This window comes from Fringilla coelebs (assembly GCF_963513975.1).
Source record: "Fringilla coelebs genome assembly, chromosome: 2".
In the NCBI taxonomy this organism is placed as follows: domain Eukaryota; kingdom Metazoa; phylum Chordata; class Aves; order Passeriformes; family Fringillidae; genus Fringilla; species Fringilla coelebs.
In genome coordinates this window covers 15,956,319-15,976,179 of record NC_140029.1, presented here as the reverse complement: position 1 = coordinate 15,976,179, position 19,861 = coordinate 15,956,319, and the positions used below count along the sequence as shown (strand labels likewise).

General features: G+C 39.8%; 1 protein-coding gene across 3 annotated transcripts in view; it reads right to left on the bottom strand.

Annotated features, from left to right (window-relative positions):
* Positions 1-19,861, bottom strand: part of SH3KBP1 (SH3 domain containing kinase binding protein 1) — a 212,250-nt gene that overhangs the window by 118,408 nt on the left and 73,981 nt on the right. For all 3 annotated transcript variants that reach the window (XM_084227169.1, XM_084227170.1, XM_084227171.1), the window contains exon 3: positions 14,353-14,476. In XM_084227169.1, coding sequence (XP_084083295.1) covers positions 14,353-14,476 — 124 coding nt within the window. The remainder of the gene's footprint in view (positions 1-14,352; positions 14,477-19,861) is intronic.

The following is a 19,861-nucleotide window of genomic DNA, read 5'->3' as shown; positions in this document are numbered from 1 at the left end:
ATACTCCAGAACAAATTTTTTTTATCATCAAAGAGAAATCAGGAAGATAAACTTCCTCATTTTTGCTCTTCATTTTATTTTGACAAAGATGACATAAGGTGAGTGAAAGAATTGTTTTATCTGCCTAGAAATATGTGAAACTTCTATGTACACCTCCATGTTATTTCATCTTTGTACCAAGAACATGACATCCAAAGGCATCCAACAGTTCTTTCATGAACAGCAGAATTAGTGAAGCTTGGAGAACCATGGATTTACACCCTGTCAGGACTCATCCCCATACAGGGCACCAGTTGCTGGCACTGGTGCTTGGTACCAGTTTATTATCTTACTGTAAAACTTTCATAACTTCTCTCTGTGAATTCCCACAGGCAGCTCCTCACAACACTGACTCCTTTTGCTTCTTCCTTTCGCTTCAGCACAGCCAGCTGACTCCTTCCTGTCCCTTGCACAACTGCCTAACCCTTACTGTCCCTCACAGCACATACTAACCCTTCCTTGTCTCTTGCACAACCACCTGACCCTTCTTCCTCACAGCACAGCTTCCAACTCTCCTCTCCAGCAGCTAACCCACTCTTTTATAGCACCCATCCTTATTGGACATAGCTGTGACCTATTCAGGGCAGGGCTGTTCCTACTCTTTGGCAATCAGTCCAGCTGCAACTCCTCAGGGGTGAGATTGCCTTCAGCACTATCTCTCTTCTCCTACAATCCATCCTCCCACAGCCCTCAATGCCTTCTAATCACCTCAACCTGCTCCCACCACATCTTGCCCCAGCTTCCACTTGTATCCTACACAGCTGGGAAAGTGATGGTAGATGCTGGGACTGCTTCAGAGCAGCACAGGTACTGACTGACTGACTGACTGGCCAGCACACCTGTGTGGCTTGGCCACTGCCTATTGCCTCTCAGAACCAAGGTTTTCATTCAGTTAGAAGCACTAATTCCCCTATTCCACTGTCAATTTAGAACTATTGTGTTCCTATAATTATGGAATAATCATGTTCCTCTAGTCTTTTGCCAGCTGTAGCTGATGTCATGCAGAGGGTCCAAAAAACATCAAGGGGAATAGGGTGAATAAACAGATGCTCTTAAAAAAGTATTTGTTCCATTAGGAAATTAGAATAAAATTCCTCGTAGCAAAGACCTCCAGAATGTCACAGGACAACAGTGTCTTTGCTGTTATGATTTCAAGGACTCTTCTCTCATATTCAAATCACTATTTGTATTCAGAAAACAACATCAGAGCCTTCATATCATGAAATGAGGTTTATAATAAGTTTCCTACAGGACCTTAACAATGAAGTTTTCATGAAGATATATGCCATTTATGAAGAATCTCTTAATGACAAATTTGTCTTTTCCTCTTCAAAGACATAGTTAAATTTTTATTTCAAAAGCAGTTCTGTCTCCCACACTACATTTTTCATTTTTGGATTTGAAAAACAAGAAGAGTAAGGAAGAAAACAAAATCCTCATAGTTTTCTGTATTGTATACTAATCAGTTGTCTGCTTTTTGAAAACATTACCCTTCAGGGTAGTAGTAGTTTCTCGGTGTTAGATTCAGCATTTATACTGAAAAGCTGAAAATCTAATAAGACCTTTAATACCCTACATAATGAAATAGCTACTAAAGATCTGTCTCCTCTACACTGCAGACTGCCACAAAGTGGTCCAGTTCCACAATAAATATTTTTTAGTCCCAAAGATAATGTAGCTTGCATTATGTTTCTAAACATTAACTTCCACTAACCACTTGAGCAGGGTGTCACTGTTGCATCAAGCATTGAATTTCACAACACAAATGGTGGGGAAGCCCCAAAACACAGCAAAGGCATGGTTCAGACAAACCCGTGTGCTGGATTTTAACCACTCTGCCTGCTTCTGGAAATGGTCAGTTCACACTTGTTTACCCAGTTTTTGGCACAGAACTTCCTACAACCTGACTGCAGAGCACGTGCTAGGTGGGTTTGCAGTCTTCATAATAAAAGCTTTGTCTGCCCTTTAATTTCTATAATTCTCAAAATAACAAACTCTGAACAAACTAAATATTCTGTCTCCTATTCAAGGGATCTATTGCCAACCACCTTTCTAGTGATGTTTACTTACTCTGTATTTTCAGCTTTTTGCTAGTTTTCATGGATTTTAAATTAGACACTGAAAGGTTTCTGTACAGAAGTGACCCTGTCTTAACACACTGTACCAAATGCCAACTCCCAAGCTGTACTGAACTCCATGTCACAAGCCTCTGCTGCTTTGCTTGATGCAAGTCCCTCATCCAGTAGCTAACCCAGATTTCCCCACTCCATGATACATCTGGGCACGTCATACTTGCATGACTCTTCACCTCAATCCCCTTTGGTTCTGCCTCTAGGGCCACAACCATTTCCACTTCTGCCAATGCACTGTGAGTAGGGATGACTTCATGTCAGCTCAGATCCGTGCAAGGATGAAACTTCCTGCCAAATTAACAAACTCCTGGAATCCAGCTCCACAGCTCTGCTAATTCTGTCCAAGGGTGCAATGGCACTCAAGATCCCCTTCTGACCCTGCCACCAAAACTTTCCTTAATCTTTGTCTTTTCTCTCTCCTCAGCAGCATTACACAAACAACTTCTCTCCCCAGGTCAAAACACTTGGCCACCACCCAAAACTTGCACCAGAACTCTGCCTAAGATTCCTTAGCATCGTGTTAACCAGAGTGCTGGAGCTCTTCATGCTGTCCTTTCATTTTTTGTTCTGTTTTCCTTAGACAGGAGATTTCCACACTTTCCAGATGCCAGGCAAGGCAGGCAGGCTGGTTTCATACCTTACCAACTTAGTTGCCTTTTTAATGGTATCTGTATACATCCTTCATTACTTTCTCCTTCTGAATCATACAGTCTGCTACAAAACTATTGTCAGCTCTTATGCTGGTGCATTTGATCAATAATATTAATTTTATTTGTGAAAGTGGGCAAAATGTTCTTTGTGCATTTGAAAGCACGTTATCAGGTTTACTATTTTTCTGGCATTATTGATTTCCAGCTTTTTTGTGTTTTTTTTCATACACCACATAGGAAAATACCAATTTGCATAGATATAAAAATGCATGTGGAGGACTACTGAAGCTGACAGAGCTGTAGAGTATGCATTAAGAGAAATGTCTTCACATTAAAATAATTATGGAAGAACAAAACCACAACTGTCTAGGTTTCAAGTGTGTAAGGTCTCAACAACATTTTTAGTTTTGCTGGGATAAGCAGTATCTTTTCCTAAAAATAACTGTTGAGTTCCTCTTGCCTTTTCCATTACTCCTGCTACATGAATGAGAAGTTACTTCCTCAAACTTAAAAGCTGTGAATAAATAGGCCCCTGGCTCAAGTCAGCTATGTCAGCAACGAAATCCATCTCCAAAACAGTTCTGTGATTAAAAGTCATAGAATTGGCAGGCAAGAAGGCATCTGCGTAAGAAGAATTCAGTATGGAACTACAATGATGGTTTTTCTGGACAATGACCAATGCTTGTACCTTCCCAACACAAGAGAAAAGTGAAGAGCAAAATTCACAATAGAAACTAACAAGAGAGCAATTTTCTTTAGCAGTTGATTTAATTGAATGACTATGAACCAGTTTTCAAAAAGTTTGACAAACTATCACTCTCTCATAGGACTTTTGGAACTATTTCACCTGCAGCCAAATAAAAGGCAATACTACTGATCCTTCTGCTCCTGCAGGTCCTGCAACACTCCTCACCACCCTGTCAGATCAAGTGCTTGTGAAGCAGTATGAAGAGGTGGGCAAGGAACAGACCCGCTATTAAAAACCAGCTTTTCTCTTGCTAGTTTAATGCTAACCTTGATCATTCTCCTCATTTGGCCCACAATGTAGCCAAATATTTGTACCACAACATAGGAAGAACAAAAATTTTGGTGGCAATGCAAGCTTAACATCTTCAGGAAACTACAGCCTCAGGCTAATATTTACATTTGCTACTTCTGTTTTCCACTACTTGATTTGCTTGATAACTGCCACACATGTGACTAAATCTTTGGTTTTCTTAAGGTCACTGGATCTTTTTTATTAAATAATTTCCTGGAGACTTCCTGACCTCTTATGAATTCCCAGAAGTGACTGTGACCCTTATAATTTAGGATAACACTATGCTGAGTCAGTAGTCTAACAGAGAATTCCTAGGTCTGAAAAACACCGAGTCTTATGACTGCAGTTGCAAAATGAAGCAAAAATGGCTGACACTGCATCTTGCAGCTTTCACAGAGCTAGATACCAGACTCTATAGATCAGGGACATCTGGAATCTAACAGGAGTCTAACAAAAGCCAGCACAAAGTACATCTGGTACTAAATGTATAGTAACGAAACATGTTAGTACAGGACAACCAGCTTGGAAATACAAAGTAAATGCCTGACATCCTTAAAGAGGTCTTAACAATGGCATCAGGCTTGGACACATCATTAATAAAAATGGTATCATTCTGTAATGAAAAAGGATATTAAGAAATTGTGTTTTAAGTAATAGTATTATGATGAACAGAGTTCATGGAAAGTCAAAATAGTGTGGTATTAATCTGAGAATTGCCATAGTAGAGTATTTTCAGTGCTAGGCTAAGCACTCTCTGGGTAGAGCTGGTAAGATCTGGTCCCTAGACAAAACAATATTAGAAACAGATTCTGATGCAGCCAAGTATTTCTTGGGAGAAAGCAGATATATCCTGGGCTCTCTGGAAGTCTGTGGAACAGAGTGGCAGATTGACAAATACGCAGCCACAGAAGATCCTGCAGTGAGAGCTGAAGTCATGAGGGCCTTCACCAGAGCAATGCAGCTCAGACAGAGGACCATGCCAGTGGTATAACACCCCTTCTGACTTCAACAATCATTCCCAGCTAATTTGGGCATCTGCAGGGAGCTGCTTCTCACCATGAGGAACTCTGCCCAGCCTCCACTTCGGTTTCTAAATAAAGTCGGCGCCGAAGTTAGGAAAGAGCGGCTCTTGCTGTGTGACAGATAATAATAACAGCAATAATCTCTCATATCTCAGTCCTGTGCTTGGGGCCAAGAATCAGCCATCAGCCACTTGTCAGCACTTCCACATTTCACTCCCTTGTCAAGCACAACCACCCTACCATTGAGCCTGGAAACTAACCATCATCAGCAACATGCTTTGAATTTTTATAGAGGATGATTCTACAAATTAACTGCAAGAAAGGAAGAGGCACAAACATGTATTTATAATTGAAAAGAAATGCAAAAAGATATAGAATAGGAGCTAATGCAAATGACTGGTGCATCTTAACTGTGAAATAACATTAGAAAACAGTGACATAACCAGAAAAAAACAGAGTTAATGGTACTATACATCACAACACATGACTAATAACAGCACAAGGTCCCATGCTGTGTGCACCTTGATAATGGTAGGGTAGACTGTAAAGAAGAAAATTCTGAAATAAGATAAAAGTATGAAGTACTCAATGAATAAAATTTGGGAAATTTCAAACCAGCGGAAACTAGAAATAAACCTTTGCAGGCAAACTATCTTGTTATTCAAGTCACCTACATAATACAGGAATTCAAAAACTGAATGCTTAAATAGCTAAAAACACCACCTTAGGATAATCCAGCTCATGCATTGTTAGCACTGTCTGATACCTCCATGTGTTTTTCAAATCTAGTTATAGCAAAGCAAATTTCCCTAATTTCAGGGGCTTTTAACCCGATGAATCAAAGTATTTCACATAGTGTATGAAAAATAATTACAATGAACGCAGTAACAAGTTTATTCCAGGCATGGTGCTTTATCAGAAGACTGGTTTTAAAGCGTGTATCAATTCCTGAAAGCAAAATGTCTCTATGATACATCATAAACGAGCCTGAACAATGTGCCTTATGGGCATTGCTTTCTTACAGTTTATTGCCACTTGCAGAGAACAACAAAGTTTTGCTTTACCACTCTAGAGATTGTATGTATGCACATGGGAAAAGGAGCAGGGCAAAAGCAGAGGTGAAAAATGCCTCTGCAAAATGCACTCAGAGTTAAAGCCCCTCTCCAGACACACACTGCTGCCCAAAGCCCACAAGAAGCTGACTCAGAGATTCCTAGGACAGTGCACCTCTGAGCAGAACTCTGCTCGGCTCTCCTAAGCCACCCAAACAGTGATGCTCCTTCCTACAAGCAGCCACAGTTCCTTTTTGCTATGTACATTCTAGCCACTTTCTGCAGAAGTTTGTTCCAAGCTGGGTTTAAGAGCACCACTCCATCAGAAGAGGAAGGTCTTGAATGAGAACTGTAGTTTCCAACTTGGTCCAAGTAGACAAAAACCAATAGCTTTCCTACACTGAAGTGACTCAACAGCAGCAGAATAAGTCACTTGATGCCAATGCAGACAGCACAAGTATGGAGCTTTTTTAAAAAAAGTACAAAGGCATATGTTTACATTAAACTTTCACCAACATCCAAAAAAATTTTTTTTTTGGGGGGGGGGGGGGTGTAATGGGTTAAAAAAGAAATTCTAATATCAATCATCTATCCAAATTATTTAGGCCTTCAATTCATGTTGCATGACACTGCAATTTGAAGGAGACCCAAGGAAGATGTTGACAGGCCCTGCTTCTCACCTACAACCCCAGAAATCATTCAAAGGATTTTATGGTTGTCCAGGAGCCAGAAACCTTCAACCACCTCATTGATCAGTGCTGTAACTTACATAGCACAGCTTACTCTTATCTATAAGCCATGGGGGAAGGATGTAAAGCTGCACAGCCCCAGCTCCAGCCCACAGGAAAGGCTAACACCAGCTCCCTGTCTCCTCAAAATCAACACAGCACCATCCCAGCTACCACCCCATCAAGCAAAGGTAAAGGAACTCTGAACTTAAGATCTGCCTGTCAGTGTGCTTGCACATTTACAGGGGCATATTTAACTTAGCAGTTACAAATTCATCAAGATAACTGAGGGAACAACAAAAAAAGTGTTACTGACCCAGTTTAAAGTACACCTGCAAAGTTTCAGAGCTCGTGGAAAATATATTAACTTGCACAGTCAAAATATATTCTCTTGGCCCCAAAGTTCAGTCCAGATAGAATTGTGTTCTATATTCCACAGCAGTATCCCTGCATTTTTCCTCTGTTTACATTGTCTCTACCACAGAATAAGAAGTCCAACTCTCTCCTATCACAGCTGCCAGATGTGTCTTGGCACTAGGAAATATACAGAGATCCCAAAGTCTTGCTCCAAGGCTCAACATCTGGTGAACCACCCTGCTCATCTTCTGTTATTCCTTAATTACAGGTGAGAAGGGACAGGGAAGGAAGGTTGATCTGCTAATTTTCAAATCAAGTTAGCCATGTTTTTCTCAAAAATCCCACACCACCCAGATGAAAGGCTAAAGGAGACAGACACAGACAGCTCAGTCAAGAGGAGAAAGGTCAGGGACAGACCTCAAGGGCAGCAAGGCCTTGCTGGGTGCCAAGTGGCTTATCCAGCAGCACTGGCAGGGACAGAACTGCTGCCTGCAGGGAGACGTTTCTCTGCACAACCTCGTGGAAAAATCGACAGCCACTTCTGTGGTGGGCAAAGGTAGTTTTGAGACAAGAGGAGGTTTCATTGCTGTTGTTACTTGAACAACCAGCATATTTTATTGGTTTTTGCATTTTTTAAAGGAGATTTCAGTATAAATTTGAATAGAAAAACATTTTGCACCTGAGTTTGACAACACGTTTGCTTTTGACTAGCACCTTGTGGACAGTTATCACAAATTGTGATAAAAGCGAGCTTGCACATGGCTCGTACAAATGATACCTGACAGTTTTATACTTCAGGCATGTAAAATGTATTGCAAAGTTTTTAGAAATGAAAAAAATCCTTTAACTGATTAGACAAAAGTTTTTCAGTGTTCATGAAAAAGAAGCTGCCACTCTCTAAACTGCTCCTCGACAGCATTTTTGAGTATGTGCATAAACATAAATTACTTGCCAAAAAACTTTCTTCTCCTTATTCTTTCAACAGTTCCTGTAGCCCTGTTCCATCACTTCTCACTCTCTTCCTAAAAATTCATCTGCCTCTGCTTTTTCATTGATAGAAATATAATTCTGGGTATAGCTTAAATAAAAATAACCAACAAACTAAATGATGCCCACATCTGTTTCCATAACTACCTCCCTCTGTTTCATCTGGAAGCTGCTGAGAATGCTCAGCAGTAACTGCTCTCCCGCATCTCTTTAGGCTCCATATGAAAAGGTCATCTTCTGCCTCTTCTCTGTCCTGTCCAGCACCCAACAGGAAAAAAATTAAATTCTAGACCATTGTCCCAATTTTCTCCATACCAACCTCCCAGTTTCCAAATGCAGATCCAAATCTAAATATTTTATTAAAACAAGTGTGTTGTGTCTGCAAGAAATCTGAAAGCAGACAGCTAGCAATTGCCCAAATATGGCATCTTCTCTTGCATTCTTCTTTTTTTTTTTTTTTTTTAGTTATCTGTTACCTTGTTTACTACATAATAGTTACACACACAGTTGTATATATTGTCAGCTCCTTAATGCAATGACTGTGTTTTTGTTTCGTGTTTCCCAGCATGGTCCATAAATGGGATTCCTAGAGCTAAATATATGACACACAGGAGAACCACTGAGGCAAACAGGTGCCCAGAGGAGAGACTTAACCTGGGATTTCACTTCAAACCAGAGTGACTTCTTGTTTCTATAGGCTGTTCCTGCACACAGCCTCATGATACTAGCATGCCACACCAGTGCATGGATCCAACCATGCAAAATTGCAGAAACTAAGTCAGGGCTCTGCATTCATGCATTTTGAAGACTACAAGAAACGAGTAATTGAAAAGAAAGGGTAAGCAACTAGGATTAAAAAAAGATGGGGGGAACTTCACAGTAAATAGCAAGAAAATTAATGATCTCCTGGAAAAAGATACTGGAATCTGGATAGATTATGAAACCTTAACTGAATACCAGGGTAGCAAATGACCCTAACACAGGAAAAGAAATTTAGATTTTATGTATCTCAAGTCATTATTTAAATTGAACTCATAAACAAGATGTGCTTGAAATGAATGAGTGAGCACCCATTCCACTCCTGCCAAGAAGACAGCACTGAGATGTTTCTTCCAGCCACAAAAAAAAAAATCATGTCAATGTCACAATCACACGTCCAGCACAGACTGGTGTCTTTTCCTGCCTCTGAACTGAAAGCACTGACTTCCAGGGCAGTGTAGCTTACCTAAGTACTGGGATAATTTTCATCCTTATTTTCAAAAAACAGTACTTTTAAAGGAAATGTGTATCATCTGAGACACTACATATGCATATGCAGAAATGGTATTTAAACTGAAAGAATAAATATTTTGCACATTCAAGTTTCCTGTGCCATTAATTTTTTATGTCTCATTTTGGGTTGGTGTCATATGTTGCATGCATATTTTAACCTTAATAGGCTGAGCAGTATGTTCTTGTGCATATTTGTGTAAACTGTATACTGATTATACACCAATTAGCTGATCTTAAAAATGAAAGGGATTTTTTTCCCTGCTAGCAATAATTTCTCTGAAGCTGGCAGTATTTGCAAGGGAACACCAAAGCCTGTCTGTGGAGAGGGCCTGAATGTGCAAACAGCAGAAGAACAATCCAACAAAAGAAGGATCAATGCCTTCAAATTTACTGTGTTAGAAAGGAAAACCAAAGCTGAGCATGCTGAGGGTCAGACACCATCAAGCATGATGAAGGCAGCCACTTGCACTTCTTGGTAATAAAATATTTTATGAAAAAGATTTTGAAGTTTCCCTTTCTTTTGAAAAATATTACCAGAATCATAGCCTACATAGATATTTAATGTAAGACTGAGTCAACACACTCATATGCTGAGAGCCAACAGCCTGTGTTTCTAATAAATGGGGTGCCTTGTTATGTCCAAATAGCAAAAAAAAACTATTGAACAAAATGATGAAGCATTTTTCTTACAAAATACTTTTCCCATTTCTTTAATTTACAAAAATGGACTTAAATCTCAGTTTTGCGTATAACAGACTTGTTATTTATTCCTAAATTCAACCTATTATATCATCAAACCTATTTACACAAACTTCCCTTTTAGCACTGCATGCAAATGCTCTCTATTATTTAAATGTAGGCTGGAAGGTAAATTAAATAATTCTCAAGAGAACTAGAAAAAACTTTCCTTGCTCTCAGTATTTGGCTTTGATTAAGAGCATGTAACACGTGATAAACTGTTCCAGAATTGCTGGCTCAATGCAGCCTGCAATTACAGTTTATAGAAAACAAATATATTTGACAAGGCAATATATCTTTGCCTCAAATATGTTTACTCAGATAACAATTGTTGTTAGTTTACTTACAAAATACAGTCTATCAGTTCCAGTTTTGCAACTTGATCTAAGCAAGTGGACTCTTGTTCCCAGACACACAGAACAGCACAATGAATAAGATACTTAAAAATAAGATACTCAAAAATCAGAACAAAACTAGTATAAAATAAGTGATAGCTATTTAACACTTAAAGCTTATTGAAGGCAAGTTTCCATGATGTCCCTTTATACCTGAATGAAGATCATACTGAATTTGTGACAGATCTGAAACAGTTGCACAACTTTAGATCTTGTTTTATATTTTGAAAGTTAACTTAAAAGAGATGGAATTTCACCATGTTGGAAAAGCATTTAAGGAAAAAAAAGAGTTGTCTTTCAGTGTTTTTCTGTTCCAAGACCTGGTTGTAATTTTCTTATGTTATTAAATAATTGCAACAATAGCAATAATTTTGCTCTTTTCAAACAATCTGAAAATGTTTTCAGAGAATAAAAGGCTTTCCCATCTTGCTATTACCAAAGTGCAACAATGCCAATTCTAAATAGAAAAGAAAAATATTTTTTAATTTTTTTTTAAATGTCAGATTTATAAAAGTTTTAGAACAATAGTTCTATATGCCAACAAAAAAATCCAAAGCAGGGAAAAGTTATACTCAAAGACCCACTTATGGTGAGGAAAGGATTTTCTTGACTTATGAACTATAGGAAGAAGCAAAAGAACAATCCCTCCCAGTTTCTGGGAATATCCAAGCCAACCAACACCTGAGATTCCTACAGCTTCAGACAGGTACCTCAGTGCCACAGCCTTTGTCCCTAGAAATGGGAATAGACAGGGCAGGCACTGCAGCCCCTGAAGCACCATCAAACCAGCCCAGAGCTGCTGCAGCCAGGGAAAGCACAAGGCCATCATGCTTCCCCAGCCCCATCCCTACACTCCAGCAAAGGGTCCCTTCCTGAGCCCTTCAGAGGTGAAGAATGAACACACTGCAGTGCTAAATTACAATGCTCCATTTCCTGGATGTTAATTGCCATCACTGCCATACTGGAGCAGATCTCAACATCTTAATGAGCCACGTATAAACCAGGGTTTGCCAATAGGCAGCCTAAGGCAGAGCTACCCAACATACATGGAAGTTACTCATAAATCTGAATAAGTCACTGCAATAAATCAGAAAAAATAAAGCCCTGGCTATCTGAAAAAGCAATACATATTAAAACACCTGACCTAGGAAGATAAGTGTGGCAATTTAGCCAACAATTAGTGATTTAGCAAAAGTTTCATAGCATTTCTTAAACTAAATTATGTCCACCACAGCAGCGGTCGCTACTGGTTTTTTCCATTAGGTCACTAATATCTGTGGTCAACAAGAAACATTAAAGGATGAGACATATTCTGGTTTTACTGCCCACAGTGAAAAGCAGAACAAATTAAATCCTTCAATCTCCTCTTGGCCTTTGTAACAAAAACCTGAGTGATTCACAAATGGTGACGTACAGCCAGTTGTAACCCTCGCTATGTAATGGAAGTAATAATCCAGGTAGGTTACTGCTGGTGGAGTTACAGCAACTTTAATTTGTTCCTATGCTGCACGTGTAATCCAACACCCATTACTGTTGTGGTTTAACCTCAGTCAGCAAATAAATATTATGCAGCCACTTATTTCAATTTACACTGATTTTATTATTAGAACCCCTAATTTCAATACAGTCCTTAGAAATAATTAGCATGAAGAAAACAGGATATAAAGTTGGATCCTAAATACCTTTTTAGTTGAGAAATTCATTCTTTTCCTCTTAGTTACTTAGATGTTTCTTACAAATAACTTAGCTATTTTCCTTGAGTACCACTGTTGGACACTTGTCAATATTTCTCAAGGAAAAACTTTCTACAAGCCAGAAGCTCAAGAGGCCAAGATTCCTCTCCTCAAAATGTAAATGCTTGCTAAAGTGCTGACACTTAAATTAGGCCAACCAAGTTCAGTAGTAAAACTACACAATATAACACCACAGCAGTAGAATAGCACTTATTTTCATCATCTTGGTAATAAAAACAATGCAGCAGCACAGAATGCTTCACTCCCACATCACTGGATCTGCTCTGAAGGTACAAGCAGCAGGATTACATTGACCAAGCAAATAAATATTACTGCCTACCACTTTCACTGCTGAACAGTGGCCAAAGACCTCTAGATGCACCCCTGTCCTATTCACTTCCTAACAATAAAGAGAACAAAAGAAAACAAACCAACCAATGAACCAAACACAAACACCCTGTCTCCTATAAAGGAGACATGTCTCTCAGGTCACACTGTGTGATCAGTAAACAGACTCAGTTAGGATTTAATAAAAATCCCAAGACAAGAACACTAGAAGAAAATAGCACCCATGGCATCTAGGGCTCCCTCTTCAGCACGATATGGCAACGCTTTCCACAAGGAGACTGGCCACACAGATCTTAGAAAATTCTTGAACCCAGCAGCAACTGGGTTTCTCAACTCTCCACACTTAAACAAGGCTACTGTGGCACCATACTCAAACTGATCCCAGGAAAACAAGGGGAAGCTCTCTTGCCTTGTGCCCTGTGCATCCTTGGCTGTGGTGCCGGATCATGGCCTCCTGCATCTGCTTTTTCTGCAGAAACAGAAATGGCTGTGGAGAAGCAGCCAACATGAACAGTGCCCCAACCCTGACACGATGTACAGGTGGCCATGAGAAGTGCAATCCCCCCCAACCAAGTCCAATGAAATAACATCCTAACTGCTTCCAAACCTAACCCCTACCTCAACTTACAGATCCTCATATCAGACTTTGCTTTTCTCATCTCAGTAAATATGAGGTTTTGTATTCTTCAGCTAGGGACAGAAAAATCTTTCTCTCCTGAATCCTTTAAAGCTTCTAGCCAGAGGGAAGAAAAAGCAGGAGAAAGTGCTCTAAGATCCATATTTGGAGTGCTATCCCCTTGTGACTGAAACAAATCTCTGTATCTGCCACAGCTATTAGCTTTCTCCAAATAGCAGCAGAAGCAATATGGAACAAACTTGGTCCCTAGATAATTTCCCAACTACTCATATGGTTCTGTATAGCAGCCATGAAAAATAATAATTCTTAGTAATTTAATTCTGCTGTTGCTTGAAAAACTTATGACCCAAAGCAGAAATTTTGGATGTGTCTCTAGATTCAAGACAACACTGCAAGCTCAAAAGACAAATTTTTCTGAGATTTATTTCCAATCTTTTTCTTCAGAGGATATCAATCCTTGCAAAAGAGGTAGAGATTAGTCTGCTTCACATTTTAAAGGAAGCAATACATATTGCAAAATTTATTAAGTCTTCTTCACTTGCAGCTTAAACCTCAAGTATAAGACCTCTACTGAAACTGCAGCTCAAATAAATGCTGGCTGATAATACATAACAGGAAATGTCCATAACAGTCCCAAAAGTATAGAAGGCACACTAAAATGGAAATTACATTACAGAAATGATTAATGACAGCAGATTATTCTATATAAGACAGCAAGCAAGAAACTGTAGAGTGAATCCTCCAGAAAAAATTACAGTGCATCTCTTGCACAGACCCAATTGTCCTCCTACAAACAAACAGGAGCATAAACATAACCTGAAGAAAAATCCAGGTTTTATATTTCCAATGTTTTGTTTTGTTCTGATAGTTCTGAAAGCAGGGCAGGGAGCTTGGGAATGACACAGGAGATTTGGAGGCTTTCATTTTAGCCACCCAAAACCCTGCATAGGAAACTGCATTGGGAGTCAAGCCAGACATGAGGAGCACACATTCCAGTCTCAAATGAAAGACAGTGAAAGGCACTTCCCAAGAAACTAATGCATTAAGTTCTATGTTTTCCACTTTTTTTCCCTTTTTTAGAGCTCTCTGGCCCAGACAAAGCATGAATATGTGAATTCAGGATGATATCCCCGTGTAAAACCCTCCATGCTGCCACTTCCTTACTTTAATAAGCTTTAGCAATCTCCTCAATTTAATCAGCATTTAATGTCCATATACTATACCTTTTTTGTTGGTTCTAATAATTGTCTCAGACAACAGTAAAGGGCTTCCATTGGAAACTTCATTTATTGGCTTCTCTGGTGGTTTGTTGGCAGTATTTTCTTTCTTCATGTCTTTCTTTATTTCCTGCAGAAGACAGGTAGAGAGGGAAAAGAAAAAAAGAGAACCAGTTTAAAAAATGGTATTACAGAATATTCTAAATCTCAAGCTCCCAAGATTTCTTAAAACTTCTATGTACATACCTCTGCCTGCTCTAATGTTACCTCAAAGACACTTACAAAGTTGAAATGCCACAAAAAGATAACAATTTTCAGTAACCTTTTCCAATGGGCACTACTGCTTTTCTTTTTCAAATAACTCCTTATCTATGCATGAAATTTGTAGGATAGCTTTAAAAATCTCTTAGTAAAGATCACCAAAGCTGAAAAGTGTGAGGGGGAAAAAATAGATGTTTCAGTTTATCAAGCAGTGAGCTGTACATTTGAAACACAGGGCAGAACCAGTACAGTGCTCCTGATGTAAAGGCAGCTAAGTCTGCTTCCCCTCCAATGAGAAGACCACAGAAACAACCACCATAGCAGGAAAAAAACTATTAACTAGGAAAATATGACAAATGTTACCATAATTGGCAGAAGCACATAGCAAGACTGCTGTCAGAGCTGTTGCCTACACTGACACATTTTGCTGCTCACTACCTTTTAAGGGGATTGACAATGTATATTGAAAATATATATGGTGGGGTTTCATGAAAGTAAATCCACAGAAAACAGCTTCACAGTTACTGCTAGAGATGCACAGTACCCTCACTATCAGCTTCTTATGCAGACTTTAAAAGCCTAACTGTGCTGCTGTCCATACCCACTTTGACAAAGCATCCAAAATATCATCACCTTTCATGTATCTTATACTGAAACACCCCTGAAGAAAACAAACAGCATTACCTCCACTTTCTAGACAGGTAACTGACACACTACAGAGGCTGAACCATTTGCTTATAACCAGTCCCAAAATATAAGGAAAAAAAAGAGTTTTGGCTCCAATCTTTGTCCTAGAGCCACAGAGCCACTCAGGCTGAGAGAGAACTCGGAAGGTCCGTACTCCAATTCAGGCCAAAGCAGGGTCACCTTGAGTGGAGGTGAGCAGGCTGTTCAAGGCTGTTTGAGCAGCTGGGTTTTGAAAACCTCAAAGGACAGAGGCTGCAGAAACCCACTGCTTGACTGACTTAAAGTGACAAAGATTTTCCTTATATCTTGCCCAGAACTTTCTTCTCAAGTCCCATCTGCTCTCTCCTGTCCTGCCCACCCAGCATCACTGTGGAGGGTGTGGGTTTATCTCCTGGATAACAATTTTTATGCAGCAGAAGGTCTCCCCAAAACCCCGTTTTCAGGCTGAATAAGCCCACACCTCCCTTAGCATCTCCTTAGGGAGCATGTGCTCCAGCTTCCAGAGGTACAGAACTTGTCTGGCTCATCAATATCTTCCCTTTATGCAAAATTCTCATCCCATCTACAAAATGGGATGCTGTATTCTGGATGTGCACTTGTGAGTGCCAGGTAAAGGAGGATTTCCACTTCCCTCAGTCTGCAGGCTATGAATGCAGCTCAGGATGCTGTTCACTGTGTTGGTGCCAGGGTACAAGACTGGCACATGTTTATGTTACTGCCCACCAGGACCCACAGGTCCTTTTCAGCAGAGTTGCTCCCAAATTTATCAGATCCCACTCTACAGAACTGCCAGTATTCCTCCTTCTCAGGGCAAGAATTGGTATTTGTCCTTGCTGGATTCCATAATGTTCCTGTCTGGGGCCCTCTGAAGAGCAGCCCTGCCTTCAAGCATGTCAGCTGCTCCCCCAGTTTGATATCATCTGCAAATTTGATGAGATCTGCATTAAACAGGCATTAGAGACAGGTGGTGGCTTTGGATGATCTCTTCCCATTACAAAAACCACTACCTCTCCTCCTCTTTTTCACCTCTCTTACATCCACTGCCCTCTTCTACATCCCAGTGCAGGATCAACTCCACCACCCCACAGCATTGTACATACACAGGAAATACTGTAGATCTTAGTTAGATTTTCAGCATATCAGACATCAGCACTAAAGCACATTTCTATTTGAAGTTTCTGAAGCTGTCATCTGTGGACAGCAAAGCAAGAATTTTTAAGTTATTCTCTGGAAGATGCATCTTAAACTTGAATCTCATAAATTTTTTTACCTTTTATTTCCCCAAAACAATTGTTATCTCAAAGCTGACTTGTTAGCTCTACAACATTAATACAGTCTGCTACATCTGCCCAAAGCATTTTCTGTTTATTAGTACATTAGCAGAGATAAAACTTCTATAAATTCCTGCCTATGGAAGGTACAGCAAATCCTTTATCTACTGCCACCACACTGATAAAATAGTGTCTAAAAGACAACTCCTCAGAGTAACCATAATAACTGAAATAAAAAATGTGAATATGTGCATGAAAGTGATAGATGCTGCTGTTGCTAGAAGAAATATTGTTCATAGTTCTGGTAAAAAAGTGAACCATGTGAGAATTTAGGAACACTGTATGCATTTAGAAGAATATATCACTTTCTAAAAGAAGTGGACTAGACTTAACACGTACATTATTCCACAAGCTTCTTTTTCACAGCCTTAAAAATGAAAATGTAAATAAATTACTTCGCCCAGAGCTTTACATCTATTTTGCAACTAGGTGACAAACTCTATTAAAAATTAACTGCCGTTTAAACAGAATTTGTGAGTCAAACAGCATTCTCAGGCGAACAAGAGCACAAGACAACATCCTACGGAAGACCCCATCCTGCCAGAACTTACTTCCTGTGTGTGATAACTGTGTTATTTCTCATTCTTTAAGTCAGAATGTAATTAAATCCTCTACTCACAAATTCTGAAAGAGCAGTAGACTATTTTTAACTGTAAAAATCCTTTTACAACTTCAAAACTGACAGAGAAAATTGTCTGCTATAACAGAAAACAATGCTGTACCCTTTAGTCTCCAGTTGAATGACACTGGTCCCTTTGCTGCTGCTGACAACTTTTTGAGAAAGCCTTGTTTGGGTCTTGAAAAAAGCAAAGGAATACAAGACAACTCCCTAACACTGTCGTTTGTTTGTAGGGTGGGGAGTCTTGCACTACCTTCTCATCCACTATTGGTGTAAAGAAGAAAGACACATGTGTGCTGAGTGTCCACTAAGCCAAAATTCATACAGAAGGTTTGGCACCTTGCAGTCACTAAAATTGTCCAAGGACTTCTTTTTTTGTGTGCCCCTCTAACACTTGTTTGAGCTACTTTTCATGGCTGTTGCCTTTGATGCTCATGAGAAGGGCCATAATCTTTCATAGCTACTGCCCAGAATATCAGACATGATCAACCCCAGCAACCTGAAATTACAAGCCCTGGAGGGAGTTGAATGAAAAAGTGGAGAATTGTCTAAATAATGAAACACAAACCAAGTAAAGATCAATCCAGCCATACTGAGCTAAAATTTTCTCAGAAACATATTCATACTTAGCAATAGGCTATGGGAAGCCCATATCTAAGTGGCTTAGGACGCATTCTGCAGTAGGCAATGTCAGCTTTAAAACCTTTGCACATCTTTGCAATTCCTGGTCTCAGTCTACAGCATAAGACTAAAAACTTATAAACAAATCCTAACAAATGTCCCAGCCTCCAGCAGCCTCACCACTGTAGTCTGCAGCAAACACTAGTGCCAGTATTACAGCCCCTCTCCTCTCTCTGGGATGTTGCTCCTGCCTCCTTGCTGTCTTCTCTTCTGTAGTGCTCACTCTTGGGGAATTCAGGATTTTAGAACTTTTCTTCAGCTGTGGCTCAAACTGAGCCAGGCACCCTTAACCTCAGGCCATAGGGACCCTTGGTGTTATTAAATTCAGAAATATTGACATAGTCTTTTACATCTATCCCCACTCTAACCTGCTGAAAAAAATAGATTATTACTCTAAAATACCATAATGCCTTACTCAAAATTGCATTTATTCTTGAAAAATGAAGTGAAAACAACCATAAACAACTCTGGTGAAAGAAATATACCAAGTAACTTTATTTTTATTTTTATTTTAAGGGTCACTTTATTTTACTGCAAAAAGTATATTGAACATGGCATATTTGGTAAATGAACTACAATGGCCCTAAAAGCTTGGTGCTTTATCAGCAATAGTTATAGAAATCTCTCTGTGTAACCCAGTCCTTCCAGATCTGCAAGGAGTTGAAGTCTACCACATGAGGAAAGAGTAGGCACATGAGCTTGCAAGCCCATGCATATCAGAGGTGGCTTGTGGGAACTTTCCCCAGTGTATGACAAAATCTGTTTCCAGTTCTGATTTCAAGTTGAAGTTTACAGATATTATTTTTTCAAAAGAAATCCCATGTACACAAAAAAGTAGGAAGCAAACTTCCAGTTAGGATTGAAGTCCTCAATCTGCCATAAGTAGCTGAAGAACAGCTGAATCTAAATGCTAAAGGAGGATGAACAGAAACTAATAGCCCAGTTTCAAGTTCATGAACTGCTGTGTCTTGAAAAATAAGCTTGTGTAATAAAGGAGAGGAGAAACTAGACAGGTAAGATATTGGACTACATTATACTGGGAAAATATCAACAAATACTGGGAAAAGATCAACCCAAAAGTACTGGGAAAAGATCAACCTGCTGCCTGCCCAGCAAGGACTGCAATGCACCTCCTGACCAAGGCTTTTGTGCTGGTTTCTGGTTTTTATTCTGACTACAGCAGATATAGTCACACCCTGATCAGACAGAACCACCACTCACAGTGGGCCCATCTGCCCTTGGGTGGAGCGGGGTGGGGGGACTGGTACAGCCAGACATCTGCACTGGGTCTCCTCCAAGGGACACAGTGTGAGAACCTTCACCAGCAATCCCTGTGGTGACAATACCTGGAACAGGCTTGGTGACCTTGAGAGCCTCTCCCAGAATAAAGTTCACAAGACAGATGTCAATGGAAACCCCACACAGAGCCTCAGGAGAAGGAGCTCAGAGGGATCCTGAGTGCAGTGCTCATCTCTCAGTTCCTGTGCAATGTTTCTGCAGAATGAGCAGCTGTCTCGCTCACACAACCCATTTGCAAAGAGGTAGGCTTTCACAGTGCCAACAGCTTCAAAAATATCTCTAAACCTTATCTTTGGGAATATTTGGTTCTTGGTTTTGGAGCCCTGCCCGGTATAAATTTCATGGATCTAAATGATGCACTTCTTTCCTAGCCCACACAGAGATAACTGCAGGTTCAGGTTAATAGCAGATCATTTTCAAGACGCTATGCCTCAGGAACCCAACCCTTAAGTAAGTAACCTTGCATTTCAACCACTAAACCTAAAAGATGCTCTTTTGATGTCAGAATTTTAAGACAGCTTCCACCTCCCATCTACGTGGGTTTCAGTGTGATTCCAATATGATAAGCAGTTCTTACTCGGAAGAAGCATCCTCAGTCTGAGAAATGCTGAAAAAAAGTAATTGTGAACTTTAAAAA